Here is a 14,354-nt window from a genome sequence, read left to right on the forward strand (position 1 = left end):
GTGTTAGATCTTTCTTACTGTCCGATTACTCTGGCAGCTTTACGCGATATATCCTGGAATTTTCACAAAGCGATTTACTTCTTTCGGGCGCTAACGCAAATTAGATGATGTTGCAGATAAAATATAATCTGCAATGTGAAATACGTTTACTTCTTTGTGAGGTCGGATTGAATTGTTTACGCGGATGCAATCAAACGTAGCTTTAGTAGTGAGGAGGCCACATAGTTGAGGCCCCGGACGGGATATTTGTAGACGAAAACGTGCGACTAAAAGTGCGAAAAACGTACCTGTAACGAAGCGACATCGGGTTATTTCAGTCTCTGGCTTAGATTCTGTAATATAATGTATGACAGACAGAGATAACACAATTTCGCTCAGCTACATGTAATGTTATTTATATATCCTTTTAGTAATCTACTGTCTAATGTCAAAGATATCGATGGGACATTCCACGTGCGTTGTCTGTGCCACAAGAGCGCTAAATCGAACTAAATCGGCTTTCTATTCTATATAATACACGTCACTAGCTCGCTCTGCTACAGAATATACAGTGACAATGTCTGCTGATCTTCCAACGGGAACAAATACCACTAGCACATTGTCCTTATTTAGAGCATGCCTCTCTTGTAAGATACCATCCACTTCAGTCCATCCCTCGTTAGAGAACAACACTAAGATGTTCCGGGCGTCCGTCTGATTGTTTTCAAACCCTTTCTCACGGGCAAACGTTAAGGCAGCGGTTATATTTGACTCTTGCTTTGTCGTTTCAAGACCGATCTGGCTGTTCAGAAGGATCTTGTCTCGATCTGTATATTGATTAAGGTTAAACTTGAATGTAGCTGTCAAGTCGAACGTGACCATGCCGACTTGAGTATTTGGGTTATAGTCCAGTTCTTTGTATATCAGGTCCCTAAGTGCATCCAGCGTTTGTTGTAGAACAGTCTGATGCTTAGAAATATCAACCATAAACACCATGTCCGTCATTGTTTTGAGTAAACAATCTGTAAAAAAAGAAATATCATATATACTATTGTTGTTGATTCCATAAATCAGCAATTAGTTTCATGAAAACATACATTAATGAGCTTTCTGCAGCAATTACTTAAAAACGTATATGATTGATTAAATGTTAACTATTGGTCATGGATTCAATAATTAAATCAACTCCGACTGCTTGTTTTTTTCTTTTACTAAAATAAGAAAAGTTCTTTAGGTATATGAAAATAATGTACATGTATAATATTCTACTGATATAAAAAGGGAACGGTTGGAATATTTCGTCGGAAATTGTACTTTACGTTTTTAATGAAAGTACCTCTAAACAAATAATCAATACAAGAATATTATTCATTCAATGTGAGTTGAACAATTACCTGTACAGCTAGTGTTCACGGTCTCTATTAGGATGACATTTGTGGTATCCTCCTCCTTCCCCCCTGAAAATACATATTGGCTGGCTGTAGCTAAATGGAGCAGTTCCGTCTGGTCTACTTGCTCTCCATTCCCAACGGTTAGAACTTTAATCCCTCGACTTTTCAATGAATGAGCGCCTTGTACTGCTTCCGGTCTCAGAGTAGAAAGCCCGTCAGAGACTATAATTAGGTACTGAAACACCTGTGCTCGAGCCCCATAGGATGACGAAATACCAAATACCTGTAACGGTAGCAGACATTTACATGTACATACAATGAATATATAAACTGTGGGAGTAAATTTAAGTACCCGGAGGAGCCCTACGTGATCGGGCGGATGACCAAATACTTTTTCACGTTCGATCGAGAAGTGAATTCCGTCCGTCTTGATGAAAGGCGAGTGCGCCGCCTAACAACCTGATGCATTCCACATAAAGACAATTTAATCGTTAAAAGTAACGATAAAATATAATTTGCCAACGTATTAACACGTTACAATGTAATTTTATTTACAAGGATAACATGAAACATGTACACGGATGTTTATTGGCTTATTTTGTCTTATAACGACTTACCTCCTTCGTCTTGTCTAAGGCCTTGTCGAGGTAGGAGGGTCCCATGGTAGGCGATATGTTATCAATGGCAGAAATCAAATCTGATTTGTCTGTATAGGTACTGAAGTAAAATTCCATGGTTGCATCAAATGAATATTTCATGACTGCTATTTGAAAATCATCGGCTCCTATAGGTAACTTATTGACGATTGCCGTGACAGTTGCCTTTGAATCGTTGAAATGTTTCTCCGTACAGAACGAGGCATCGATTATAAACAGGATATCTGCCGGCCCAGGTCTGCAATCTGTAATGTTTAAAGATGTCTTGACATTAATGAGTAATTTAAGGTACATTGTATAGAACTTACATTCAGAACAGATTGTATAGCATAGTTGAACCTGCCGGACACCTAACCTATTAAATTAAGACTTTTGAGAGATTGAATAGGCTTAGAACCAAGACATACAGGTACTTTGTAATGCAGCGTGATGTAGGTAACTCAATATATAAATATATAATAGTATCCGTCGTTAAAATTTCAATGACACACATTTCGGCTGCACATTATGTATAAATACTACAAAATCAATAAGGAGATGTCATTTTGTTGAAATTAAATACTCACAACTGAGATGTCAGCGTTAAAACGTAGGCTTCGATTTGATCTTGACATCATAATAAACACTGTAATGCCACTGTACACTATACATTAAATTGTCAATGTATGTGTGTGTTCGGAGGGGGGGAGAGGGGGGTACATGGATATTTGTTAACTCAGAAGCGTGTCCCGAAGTGAAAGTATATCCATATCCCCACTTTGGTCAACAAATATTATGTTACCGAAAGCAAATTAAACAGAAGTGACAAAACAATAAGTAATATTGTACGACTTTTGGACAATGGAGCTGTAATATATAAAACGTATCAATAATTAAAATATTAGTTAAATCCAATTTGCATAAGTTGGTACTCTTTTAACATGCGGAACATAGCCATGAGCCACTAACGTCATCTATCTCTTTTAAATACCCTATAAGATAACCTGTTAAATAGCAGGGTTGTGCTACCTATTTCACAAGTAGTTCCTTGGTATCTATCAGTACAGGCACAGTTAAAGCTGTTTGCGTCTCGGTCACATGTTCCGCCATTAACACAAGGGACACTATGACAGGCGTCAAGTAAAAATCAGAAAATAATAACACATGAGGCATACAAAAACGCCAATAAACACTAGCTTCATGATAAATCTTACGAAAATCCCATACAAATAAAACAGACAGAACATTTCAGGACAACGCCAAAGCCAATAAAATGATGTTTACGTAGATGATGTTAGGTCTGGCAGCACCGTTTTGGGACAAAGAAAGGGTCGCCAATGTCTGCAAAATGTCAAAGTGTATGTATGAATAAACCTTCGAATACATTCTAAGAGAAAGCTTTGAGGTTAAGAAACTGACGAAGCTGACAGGTATATAGGTCGTTGATGTTCATTTGTACAGTGAAAACTAAAGACCGAGCCTATCCTGGTACACGTCCCTCCGTTTTCACAGGAATGGAAGAGGCATCTATCCTCTAAAAATTGAAAATACAAATACCAAGATATGCAATATATTTAAAATAAATCTCCGCAATAATGTTTCCGGGAAGCTGACACCACAGCTTATCTTTCCCCTTTGGCCGTCCTGTATATATCATCTTGAATGAATATTGTTGATATTAAATGAATATGAAAATAATATCAAATGAAAAGGTAATTTTGGCCAAAACAAGATAATAGTTTTTTAACTTTTACTTACCATTATCACAGTTCCTCCCATAAAACCCATTTGCACAAATACATGTGAAGGTCGTTCCAGCATATTGGCACGTGGCCCCGTTTTTACAAGGCTGACCGTAACTGGGACTTCCTGATATAAAGTAAATGCACACTTCTTTTTTTCCGCTTAGAAAAACAAATCTGATATTATTGATTTTACATGATATCGTCATTGTGAATAATGCTCATATTATCACTGAAGTGATCAGTGTTTTGACTGTTAACCTTTTTTCTCAATAATGCCTGCAATATGCAAGGCAGATTCAAATTAATAGCGTTTTATTAATTTTAAAGCAAAGAAGTAATAGCGTCGGTGTTAAAAAAATATACATATCTTTTACTAAATAACAACAAACATTTAATTAGAACGATATTATTTTTCGGTTCCACAGTGTGTATGCGATCGGCTTTAGGGAAATTTTGAAATAATGAGAAAAGCGTTAAGATAAGTTGGGTTCAAAGCGTAGCTGCTTATACGCTGGTATGCAGGTAATTGCTATTTATTTCATGGCGGGTTATCCGTAAATATGTACGTCAATATTCAATGTTACCAATAACGACTGCTGTCAAGACATATTCCTGAAAAAGGTGTTATTAACCAATATGTTTCAAGTTGCTTTTCCTATCTCTGCCAATATGATTTCAAGAATATTGCAAGCTACTGTTATTGTGAAATACTTGTTTTATTATGCTCCCATCTAATGTTTTGAGTACTCTTATTTAACTAATACCTTAACCATACATTGAAAATGGAGAGCAGAATCAAACTAAGTGGTATTATGAGTTAATAATGAATGTGAAATAAAACGATGGAGCTAACAGAACGATTTTCACATAGTTACGTCAGAAAACATCGTCGTGGTACATATATATTGTATGTGTATAAATCGTACCATTTGTTCCCCTTGAAAGGATATTGCTTGGGGAAAACACTTACAGATCTACAGAGATTAAGAAAACTTACGAAGCTGACAGTTGGTCCCTTGGTATTCATTTGTACAGCCACAGTTGAAGTTTGATCCTGACCTGGTACACGTCCCTCCGTTTAAACAGGGATGGGAGAGACATCTATCCTCTGATAAGTATGAGAGTGCATTGATTGAAAATATAATTATCTTTTTATTATTTAAAATAGAAGAGTGAGATGGTAACACGGTGAGAATGTACAGATTGATGACCATAAGCGTTGTTTAAAACACTATATGCCATTTAAGGACGGACACATTAGTGTTTGGATTTGTTGGGTACCGTCCCTGTACCCAAATCGAGACAGTACCCAAAAACGGGACACCTGTGGAAAAGCGACCCAAGAAACAGTCATTCAATGCAAAGAAGAACGTTTATGCATACAGTTTTCATTTGATAATATTTTTCATGACAAGTAAACTGTATTAAGCTTTATTTACTGCTTATTATCGTTACATGGACAATATAAAGTAAGCATAATTACCAAAAGAAGATTTTCTTGATTTATGTGCCGTGCGACGCTATTCATTTTGATATCATTTTCAAAAGTTTATTTTATCAAAATTAATGGTCGTTTGGAGAATAAATTTAATCAGAACCCTCGTTGACTCTAAAATATTTCAACTATGCATATTTTCCGCCGATATTGATCGTTTATCCCCAAATATTTGCAATACCGGAAGTGTCCCTTTCAGGATACAGTAACGCCGGTTTAAGAGCCTACATAACTCTGATGGTATTTCGCGTACCTTTTATAGAACCACGCGCCCGAAATATCAAATCGTGAAAGTGGATAGTATCAATTTATGAAAAATGAAAAAACATTTTTGGAACTGATAGTATGGTATAAAAAACATTGATATGTATCTAAAAAGTGTCCCGATTTGAGTACAGTGACGTTAGGGTTTAGCGTGCTGTTAACTGTTAATGTAATTAAAGTGCGTTCCTCCAGGTGTGTAATGCAATGGTAAGGACCTGATGCCAACAGTTCGGTGTCACTACCTTAATAAACAATGCACACAATATATTATTCCACCAGTCACATTTTACTGACAAAGGACTAGCAAGTTTTTGAAGGTAACCAATTACTGATGTTTAACTTCTACCATTGTAAAGGACTATGGTATATCCCTCCACTGGAGAGAACCCCAGTTTGGCGAAGATTCAACTCTAAGGGCACAAGTAAGTTATTGTTAAAAAGGGAGTTAGGAAACATAAAACGTTGTAAGTAAGTAGAGCTGACGCATAAATGAATACATCGCACACATCGAGCAACGTCTTTCGATAAACCTAGTTGTTTTTAGGACGCTTAACTGCATTAAACCAACACCAAACAAAACCAGACAAAATATGCCAACTGACTGCCGGCCCTTAAAAAAAGTCCAGGTCCGTTACAAAGTGTTTAAAAATGTTTACTTTGCTGCAAAAACAAAGACGGCAAGAAACATGCAGTATGAAAGGAAAGATTGCATTATACATGTAAATAATAATTTGTGTAGAAAACACAATGTAATACTGAAGCTTAAATAAAATCGAACTTATAATTAATAACACTAGAGGAAGGCATGCGTAACAAAGGTATATTTTTGTGAAATTGTATGTCCCAGATTTGTAAGGTTTTGCAACGATGTCTTAGTTTGTATGGACCTCGTAAGCTTACTGTTTACTAACCTTCTTTTTCGCAAATAAAAGAATAATTGGATGTACAGGAGTTGTCGTTCCATTGATTGTTTCGGTAGAAATGCACACAATCTTCGTTATCCCCACTATTATCAGGTTGACCCGATCGCCATTCGAAGAATGTCACTTTAGAGTTGTCTACGACCCATCTCCAGTCCCCTTCTCTACTTTGGTCATTTGCTCCAATCCAAGGGTTATCTTCAACAAAATATATCCACGCACCTATTAATCAATTAGATTAAATCATGTCTCCGAATTCTATATAAACTATAACGTGATCGTTTTATCACAAGACTACTTTCCTTTTAATAATAATTTAGACCAGTTTCATATGATCAAACAAAATAGCACATTAATATATTTTTGTTTCTTTGCTCCCATACCAAATACTCATTAGTCAAAAATGGTTGTCGTTGTTGTATGAGGGAATATTAATATAAATAATTCAGTCCTGGAACTACCTTTGCTTGGTCAGCTAAGAATACGAAATTATATACTGGGTACTATAAACCCATTAAAAGCTCGTCCAAAGGGATTGACCACCAGACAGTGATAGTAAAAACACACACGCGCTGCATGAAATTCTATCTTCAGTGTTCACCTTAACACATGTTTCAGAGGTCATGTGAGTTATACATTTAAAGGTCAATTTGAGCGTATCAACATATGAAATTACATATACACAATCGTAAACAGTGCACGCGCAATATTAAGATTTTGTGAATCGTTAAACTCACAGCATTTATTAATGCATGCATATTTTTTCAACGTAATAAATTTGAATTCTGTGATGCATCCTATAAAAATGGACATGTTGTGTATTCAGTCCGATTCAACAGTACAATTGATATATCAGATAAGTCCGTGAAATTGAGAGTCTGATTTTCAATCAAAATGGTTGGAGTTAATTCAACACCATCTTTGATCATAATAGTATCCGATTTCTCAAACAGGGAGGTTATATGTGTTTAGTTTAGAGCACCTATCGCGGATGAACAGGATAACTTTTGGTATCTCTCTAGTGAACTGTGCGGAATGTGTCCTAATTGTGGTGCAAATCTACGACATTATCTATTGCTGGCGGATTTTCGACGATCTGGGGTTATTATATATATATCGATTGTACAGCAAAATTGACTTAAGTTGAAAGTCATAAAATTTACATTGTCACTTTTAAAATCAAACCTGTTCAAACTTACTCATAACTACATAAAACGGTATGATTCGCCACCACCCTGTCATTAAGTTACAAAAGTATCTCTAACTCGTCTTTCGCACATGACATGTATATTTTAAAATTTAACAAAATGTTAACCATTTACCCTGTACACATGATCGAACAAGCCGTATTTTGCAATTGTTGTTGAAGATGCGCGCATTTGTATTCGATTTGCTTCATACCATTAGACAATATAGAATCTAAAATTTGGAATTAGATACAGCGTGCCTCAAATTGATTAAACTGGAACGTACAGATGTTTCGTCTAATGATTTGTCGGAGATGCAAGGAACGATATAGGTGGAATTTAAAACTTATTTGAAATAAAATATTCATGCTTAGAAATACATTAATTATTGGCATGAAATCGTGTTTGTGATAAGATGAAGTACTACCTGATAAGCCTGCAAGTCCCTTTAGCCACGAGTTTTCGTGAGCAGTTTCTATAGTTACAAGGTTACTACCAAGCCTCTGACATTCTTGCTAAAACGTTAAAAAAGAAACGTGAATAATGTATCAAATTACTACATACTAACTTAGTCGTCATAAACGTTTAAAACTTATGCATGCTTATTTCTGCGAATAAAGGTCATGTAAGAGCACGAAACAAAAGTGTATCGCTTTAACGCGTATTAACTAAGATAATAGCATTAATTTGTTGTACATTATTGAATATTGGTAATAACATCGCAGATATTAATTAGTTTCATTCTATGAGCCAAAAGTGACAAGTAAACATTTTGCATTTTTAAATAGTTTGGTATTAATTATTCTTGAAATATGTTCCCAGAGTGTCTTGATAATCTGAAGCGTTATACCAGATAAATAAAAATAGCAATATTCGATATAGCGACCTATCAAGCTAGATAGAATAAGCTACTCTAAAGCGCTTTAAAGTACATAGCAATACAGTTAGTGCTATCAATACAATAAACATATACATTAAATGATGCATTAATCAATACAATTTTGCGACCGGTAATACATAAAAACATAAAAACATAAAACATCATTATTGACTTTCTGTTCCAATGCATATAATAGAGCATTTTTTTAATTAGATTTCCGAGTTGCTGTAAACGTGATGATTTTGTAACGTCCAAAACATGGGCAAAGGCTATAAATGTTATGCAGCCAGGTTTTGTACAGTCTACAGGTACATGTAAGACGTCTGCGCGTCTGTACTGTGTCTTCAACTTCAGTAAGCCTATTCGGTCTGCCCTTGTGCTTAGTGATCATATATGCCATTGTTACATAATACATGTAATCATCAAAGGTTTTACTTGCAGTTTTGTCGAGAATGTGCACTCGACAAATGTTAATGGAATCTCTCTCTCTCTCTCTCTCTCTCTCTCTCTCTCTCTCTCTCTCTCTCTCAAATATAAATTAAGCATAAATAAAATATATTTTAAAATAAACAGAATTTAATACCAGTGCATTGGTCCATGTGGTCACATCATGTCTTGACAGATAACAGTGGTTATTATACCATCTCCAGCCCAGTTGGCACGTGTCGCCATGTGAGTCTACACCTGTAACATCGATATAAGTGTGAGTATATGTGTTAGAGAGAAAGAGAAAGAGAAAGAGATAGAGAGAGAGAGAAGGGGCAGATAGACAGACAGAAGTCATGAAAGCAGATTTAACGAGAAAGAGACGGACAGAGATACATAACTTCTTCTATATAAACAATCAAGTTGTAAAATCATTGAATGTTTTCTTGTTGTTGTTTTTTCTGGAAGGCAACACATTTTTTGCACGATGCCTCCTTCAGCTGAAAATGACTGTTTGATTCCTTTTCTTGCTTAGTTATATAACCTTTGTTACATAAACAATTATAATTTAGTTTTACTGTCACTATAAACAAATACAACTAACGAGATTCGATTCCCTACCTACATATATACGTTTAATTAGGCACAAAAATGTGGTACACAAACATCGATATAATGATAATACTGTTGTGATATATTTGATCTCAAAAGCAAAGTCGTTGTGAATATGAATTTACCTTGTTTGTGTTTACTTACTCACCATTTAAAATGATGGCCGAGGATAGTAGTACGAGGACCACGCCGTGTACACAAAACATTCTGGGAGAAAATCGCTTTCCCTGAAAAATATTCTATGAATAGATTCACTCTATATATGATTCTACATTGCCCATATCCGCTAGTATGTATTAATACAAACAATATTAGTACATATTAAGCTGATACAAAATCTCTACGAGCCAGAAAAAACAGTGAGGAACTCAAATATGTTAGTCTAAATATGGAGCGATTCGTTTGATTTTCGCTGACATCCTTTGGACGGAAACAATCGTCAAGTACTAAATTACTTTCCCAAATTTGCTAATTTAATAATAATTGTAATCTTTAATACAACACCATATTGAGAAAGTAATGATTTTTGCTTCGGAAAGTAAAAACAACCATTCAATTTACAATTGCCGTGAAACCTTGTACTGTATAAATATTTTTAGTATGACTAAAAACAAACACTATCTGAATTATAATTTATGCAATGTACCATTAGCTCTGAACTATTTCAACTGTATGATGAGGCATAAAATGTACTTCAACCAGATAATACATGTTAATATACGACATGTATACTTGATCTAATTTGATCTTTATTATTTACCAACATCTGTAGCTTGGGTATTAAAAAAGAAACATGTTTGCCGCTACGCATTCCATGTTGTAAGAGCTGACACAGTGATGAACTTTCAACCAAATGGAGTACAGGTAAGAAATGGGTTATGTTCCAAGACCGGGTGACATATCAAAGCTCTTAAAATGGAACTAAAAATAATTTAGATTTTCAACCACATGGCTTAAGTCAAAATAATTAAAATCTAAGTATAATCCCATGCAACTTTTACTGTTATACTGCGGGACTATTCCTGTGGTTTGTTTTTATTTTGTTTAACGTCACACTAACAGCCAAGGTCATTACGGATATGCCCACATGCTTGCAAAACGCGCTTGATGTATTTGCCTCCTTGTGACAGCGCGGATCAGATGCCTACTTTATAATGCTGTCTCGCTAAAGTACCATGCCGAAGGCAACTAATACAGTATTCCGTCCAGTCGCATCAACTGATAACGGGTTAGCCAGATGGTTCAATTACCTCAATGCCCTGAAGGTCAGGAATAACGAAAAAATACACCTGTTGTTACCCACTGCATGATCGCCGGTAAGATGCGACGTATGTGGGAATTTCGGATAAGCATTTGTGTCCTCTACTTGGGGACACAAACGCTACCAAAATAAATCTGCTGCACACATTGGAATTCTTGGGATCTTTATAATGCTCTCTAATTCTTCCTACCTTTTGTTTACTAATGCCTTGCATGGCGAAACCTGAATTTTGGCTTTACTTTTAAACGTTTGCCAAGGTGAGGAAGGCAATTGGTTCTGTCCAATAAGCTACCTTACCCGTTGTTAGTATGATGTGACCGGGAGGAATGCTGTGCTGGGTTCCTACGGTGCATTATAGCGTCCGCATCAGATCAACATTATAAAAAGGAAGCAACTATACCAACATACCCTGCCTCCAATTCACATACACGCATGCATTACAAACATGGATGTATGTCCTTAACTAACTTCAACAGTTGATTGGACGTTTTACACTGTTAAACCATACCAAACCAAGCAAATACCGTAGATGCTGAGCGTTAAGCAGGTAATAACAACAACCATTTTTAAGGCTTCCAAATATTTCAATTGATGAAGCAGATTTATTTTGGTCGTTTTTGTTTCCCTAAGCAGAAGGCATAAAAGCGAATCCCCCTTTCGAGAGTGGGTTCCTTTAGTCCTCATTAAAGACATGAACCTTGTCTACTTGTATCATTCCCATGCAAATGTAAATATCGAATACATGCATTTATTGTGGAGGCGTTTGGTTGAAACCAGTCATTCGAAATGTTATTACACAGAAACTTATTCAGGAAAACGAAGTACAATATGTTAAGCCTTTTAGTTTTGCACCCACCAAATGTGGTTTACATAAAATTATTGTCAGTGGAATAACTGGCCAGCATCTAATTAACTCAAGAGAAGTGCGTAGCCTTATTTAGTATGTTTAAGTATCGAATTTGAGATATTCATTTAATATGTCACTTGGCGGTAAAGTATTGAATTAGAATATAGATAAATTTACACTGAAACCAATAAACCTATCAGGAAGGGGACGCCTCTTCAATGAAGCATGAATATGTTCATTTACGCATCGAATTTACAGTGGAACTTGACACTTGCCAATTTGAATGTGAACACCTACGCTTAAAGAATGAATATGACGTTACGGCTAAACAAATCAGACATTTAAACAGTGTATTGTATTACAATCCTATACATGTGAACGTCATAATGGTGAAGCAAATAATATAATATATAGTGTCATCACATTAAGACAAAACAGGAAGAAAACATTTATAGGAAAATAGCTCAACAGTAAAGGACACCGAAACAATAGGAAAGGTAACCTGAACCCAACATAATGTCTGAACTGTTATATCGTTATTATTAGTTTAACATGTAGCGACTCTAGGTACATTGTACATACACGCACTGTACAAAATAAACATTTCATTCGGATAGTTATTACTTCACAAAATAAAAATTAGCTTAAACTTACCTGGTAATTCCTGATCTTTTCTGATTCTTTCATGCAAATTTACTTCCTCCTAAACATTTTAATACAAAACAAACGGTTCTCCAAATAATCGATCAGGAAGAATAATACACAATGCGTTTGGGGTGTTGATCAACTTGTTGTCACTACCTTGTTAGCTTTGTGTTTTAGTTCGTAAAACATGTATATCATACGATGATTGGTGTCGGAATGGATGCAATGGAAAAAAACACTGAAAGAGAAAGTTAAAGAAAATATGAGATGCCAATCACCGTTTTATTTCTGTATACAAATAAGTAAAATAGCATTTACAAAGAACGAAGCTTGCATTTGACGTGCGTTGTGTAGTATTGTCTGTCGTTATCGTGCTGCTAGTCAGCTAACTTGACTACCTCGAGGTGTGTATATACCCTCGTTATTTACAACCTATAGCTAGTGAATCATACAAAATATGACTAAGGGTGTGTGGTGAACGTGGATTTAGTGGGTATTTGTAAAACTCGGGGTAGAATTTCAACTGCTAAGAAAATAATATGTTTAAATTCCACATGATTTTTTTCTTAACCGCGTCACAACATCTACCGCAAATTATTTCTGTGCATTGAATCTAGGTCTCTCATACGCGTATTGTTTATTGTTTCACGGGACAAGATATATATATTTATTATTATGTGATATAGTTGATTTTGATCAGAAATACGTACACATTTACGTTCTGTTCTATTATTTTATCAAAGGGTCGCCCTCAATGTTCAAAGTAACTTTCCACAGCAATGCCCAATACCAATACAATACCTGCCAAGATACCTGCATTTGTCCAGCAAGTTAACCGTTGTCTAGCAAGTAAACCAAAAATGACCTGCTTAACCTTTACCGATTTTGTAATATTTTGGGGTTTCTGTATTTCTGGGATGAGACTGTTGAAGTCACCTTTCTAACAGGGGACGAGATTCGTGTGACAACTGTTGTACGAGGTTGGGTCAAGACCTTACCCCTTACCCAGTACAGCTACCGGAGGAGGACCAATTTCTGTGGGACTGATGAAATAGCGAATCTGTTGTTTTTTTTTGGGGGGGGCATCATTTTCTTATCTTTGTTCTGTGTGTTCTGTGTAGTACCATGTAGAGCTGTGGGTGACTGTGACTGTTAGTATTAGTGTTATATAGTGTGCCTATTGTTTCCAGTGTGGACTATCGCGTCGCGTAAGAACTGTGAATCGTGTCGAAATCGTGGCATAGACTGTGACTTTTGTAATAGTTGTGATATTTTTATATATATGTGTAGCTATTTGATATTAATGCAATAATGATAAATTTGATTTTTAGAATTTATTTGTGATTGACTAACTAAAATGATTTTCATTTTTATAGAAGATTACATGAATACGTTTATTGAAATTTCTATAAAAAACATTTTTTGAAATAATTTAAAATGTATTTCATTAAGCATATTCACAGTCACTAATTTTTGTATATCTATGATGGAAATATTGATTTATTCAATTGATAACCGACAGCTCGGACGGTAAGGGTGGTAGTCGGAAGCCTCTAAATAATGACCCCCAGGACAGCGCCTTTGAGAAGGAGGTGTATCCATCTCAACGTAAACAACGCGAACACGTGGGCTGAGCCTGGTCGCAAAGCGGCGCAAAATAAAGCATAACGCTTAAATTAAAACAAAAATAAGTAATAGTATATAAAGGATCCAATATTATCTCAGGACAAACAACGCCAGTAGCAGTTGGAACCCCAAAGACCGTAGTAAGAACCAAAACACGTTCGTAAACAAGGAAGGCTGAAGGATTTATGAAGTGGGAAGCATGGCTTCGTGACTGATCACGCGCGTGAATACTACCGTCTGATTGGTGGGGTTTTCCAGGGGTTCAACAGGGGGGGGGATACTTTATTTTACGAATGTAAAGAGCCAAGTAGGGTTGAAATATGCATTATAATGACTGTGGTAACGTATTTTGAAATAGAAAAGTTATTTGCAATGCTGTATATTGTCGTGAAGTTTTGGTACATTTTTGTTTTAATTTATACCTCGTATATGAAAAGGTTG

The 14,354-nt window shown here is 35.7% G+C and overlaps 2 protein-coding genes across 2 annotated transcripts in view; both read right to left on the reverse strand.

The window, feature by feature from the left end:
• Positions 1-14,354, reverse strand: part of LOC110442329 (fibropellin-3-like) — a 93,550-nt gene that overhangs the window by 27,767 nt on the left and 51,429 nt on the right. The window lies entirely within an intron of this gene.
• Positions 112-9,168, reverse strand: LOC110442330 (collagen alpha-5(VI) chain-like). The gene is made up of 4 exons (XM_021485888.1): positions 9,138-9,168; positions 1,988-2,271; positions 1,374-1,653; positions 112-1,001 (listed from the first exon to the last, which is right to left on the reverse strand). The coding sequence occupies exons 1-4, from the start codon at positions 9,166-9,168 to the stop codon at positions 502-504; spliced, it is 1,095 nt and encodes a 364-aa protein (XP_021341563.1). The 3' UTR covers positions 112-501.

The sequence above is a fragment of the Mizuhopecten yessoensis genome, unplaced genomic scaffold (assembly GCF_002113885.1).
Source record: "Mizuhopecten yessoensis strain PY_sf001 unplaced genomic scaffold, ASM211388v2 scaffold716251, whole genome shotgun sequence".
In the NCBI taxonomy this organism is placed as follows: Eukaryota; Metazoa; Mollusca; class Bivalvia; order Pectinida; family Pectinidae; genus Mizuhopecten; species Mizuhopecten yessoensis.

Excerpts from the sequence above, each read along its gene's own strand:
- LOC110442330 (XM_021485888.1), bottom strand. The coding sequence starts at position 9,168 with ATGGCGACACGTGCCAACTGGGCTGGAGATG. Across the intron at positions 2,272-9,137 it reads TGCCAACTGGGCTGGAGATG|ATTGCAGACCTGGGCCGGCA; the intron begins GTATAATAACCA and ends TAAACATTACAG. Across the intron at positions 1,654-1,987 it reads CCTTAGACAAGACGAAGGAG|GTATTTGGTATTTCGTCATC; the intron begins GTAAGTCGTTAT and ends CTACCGTTACAG.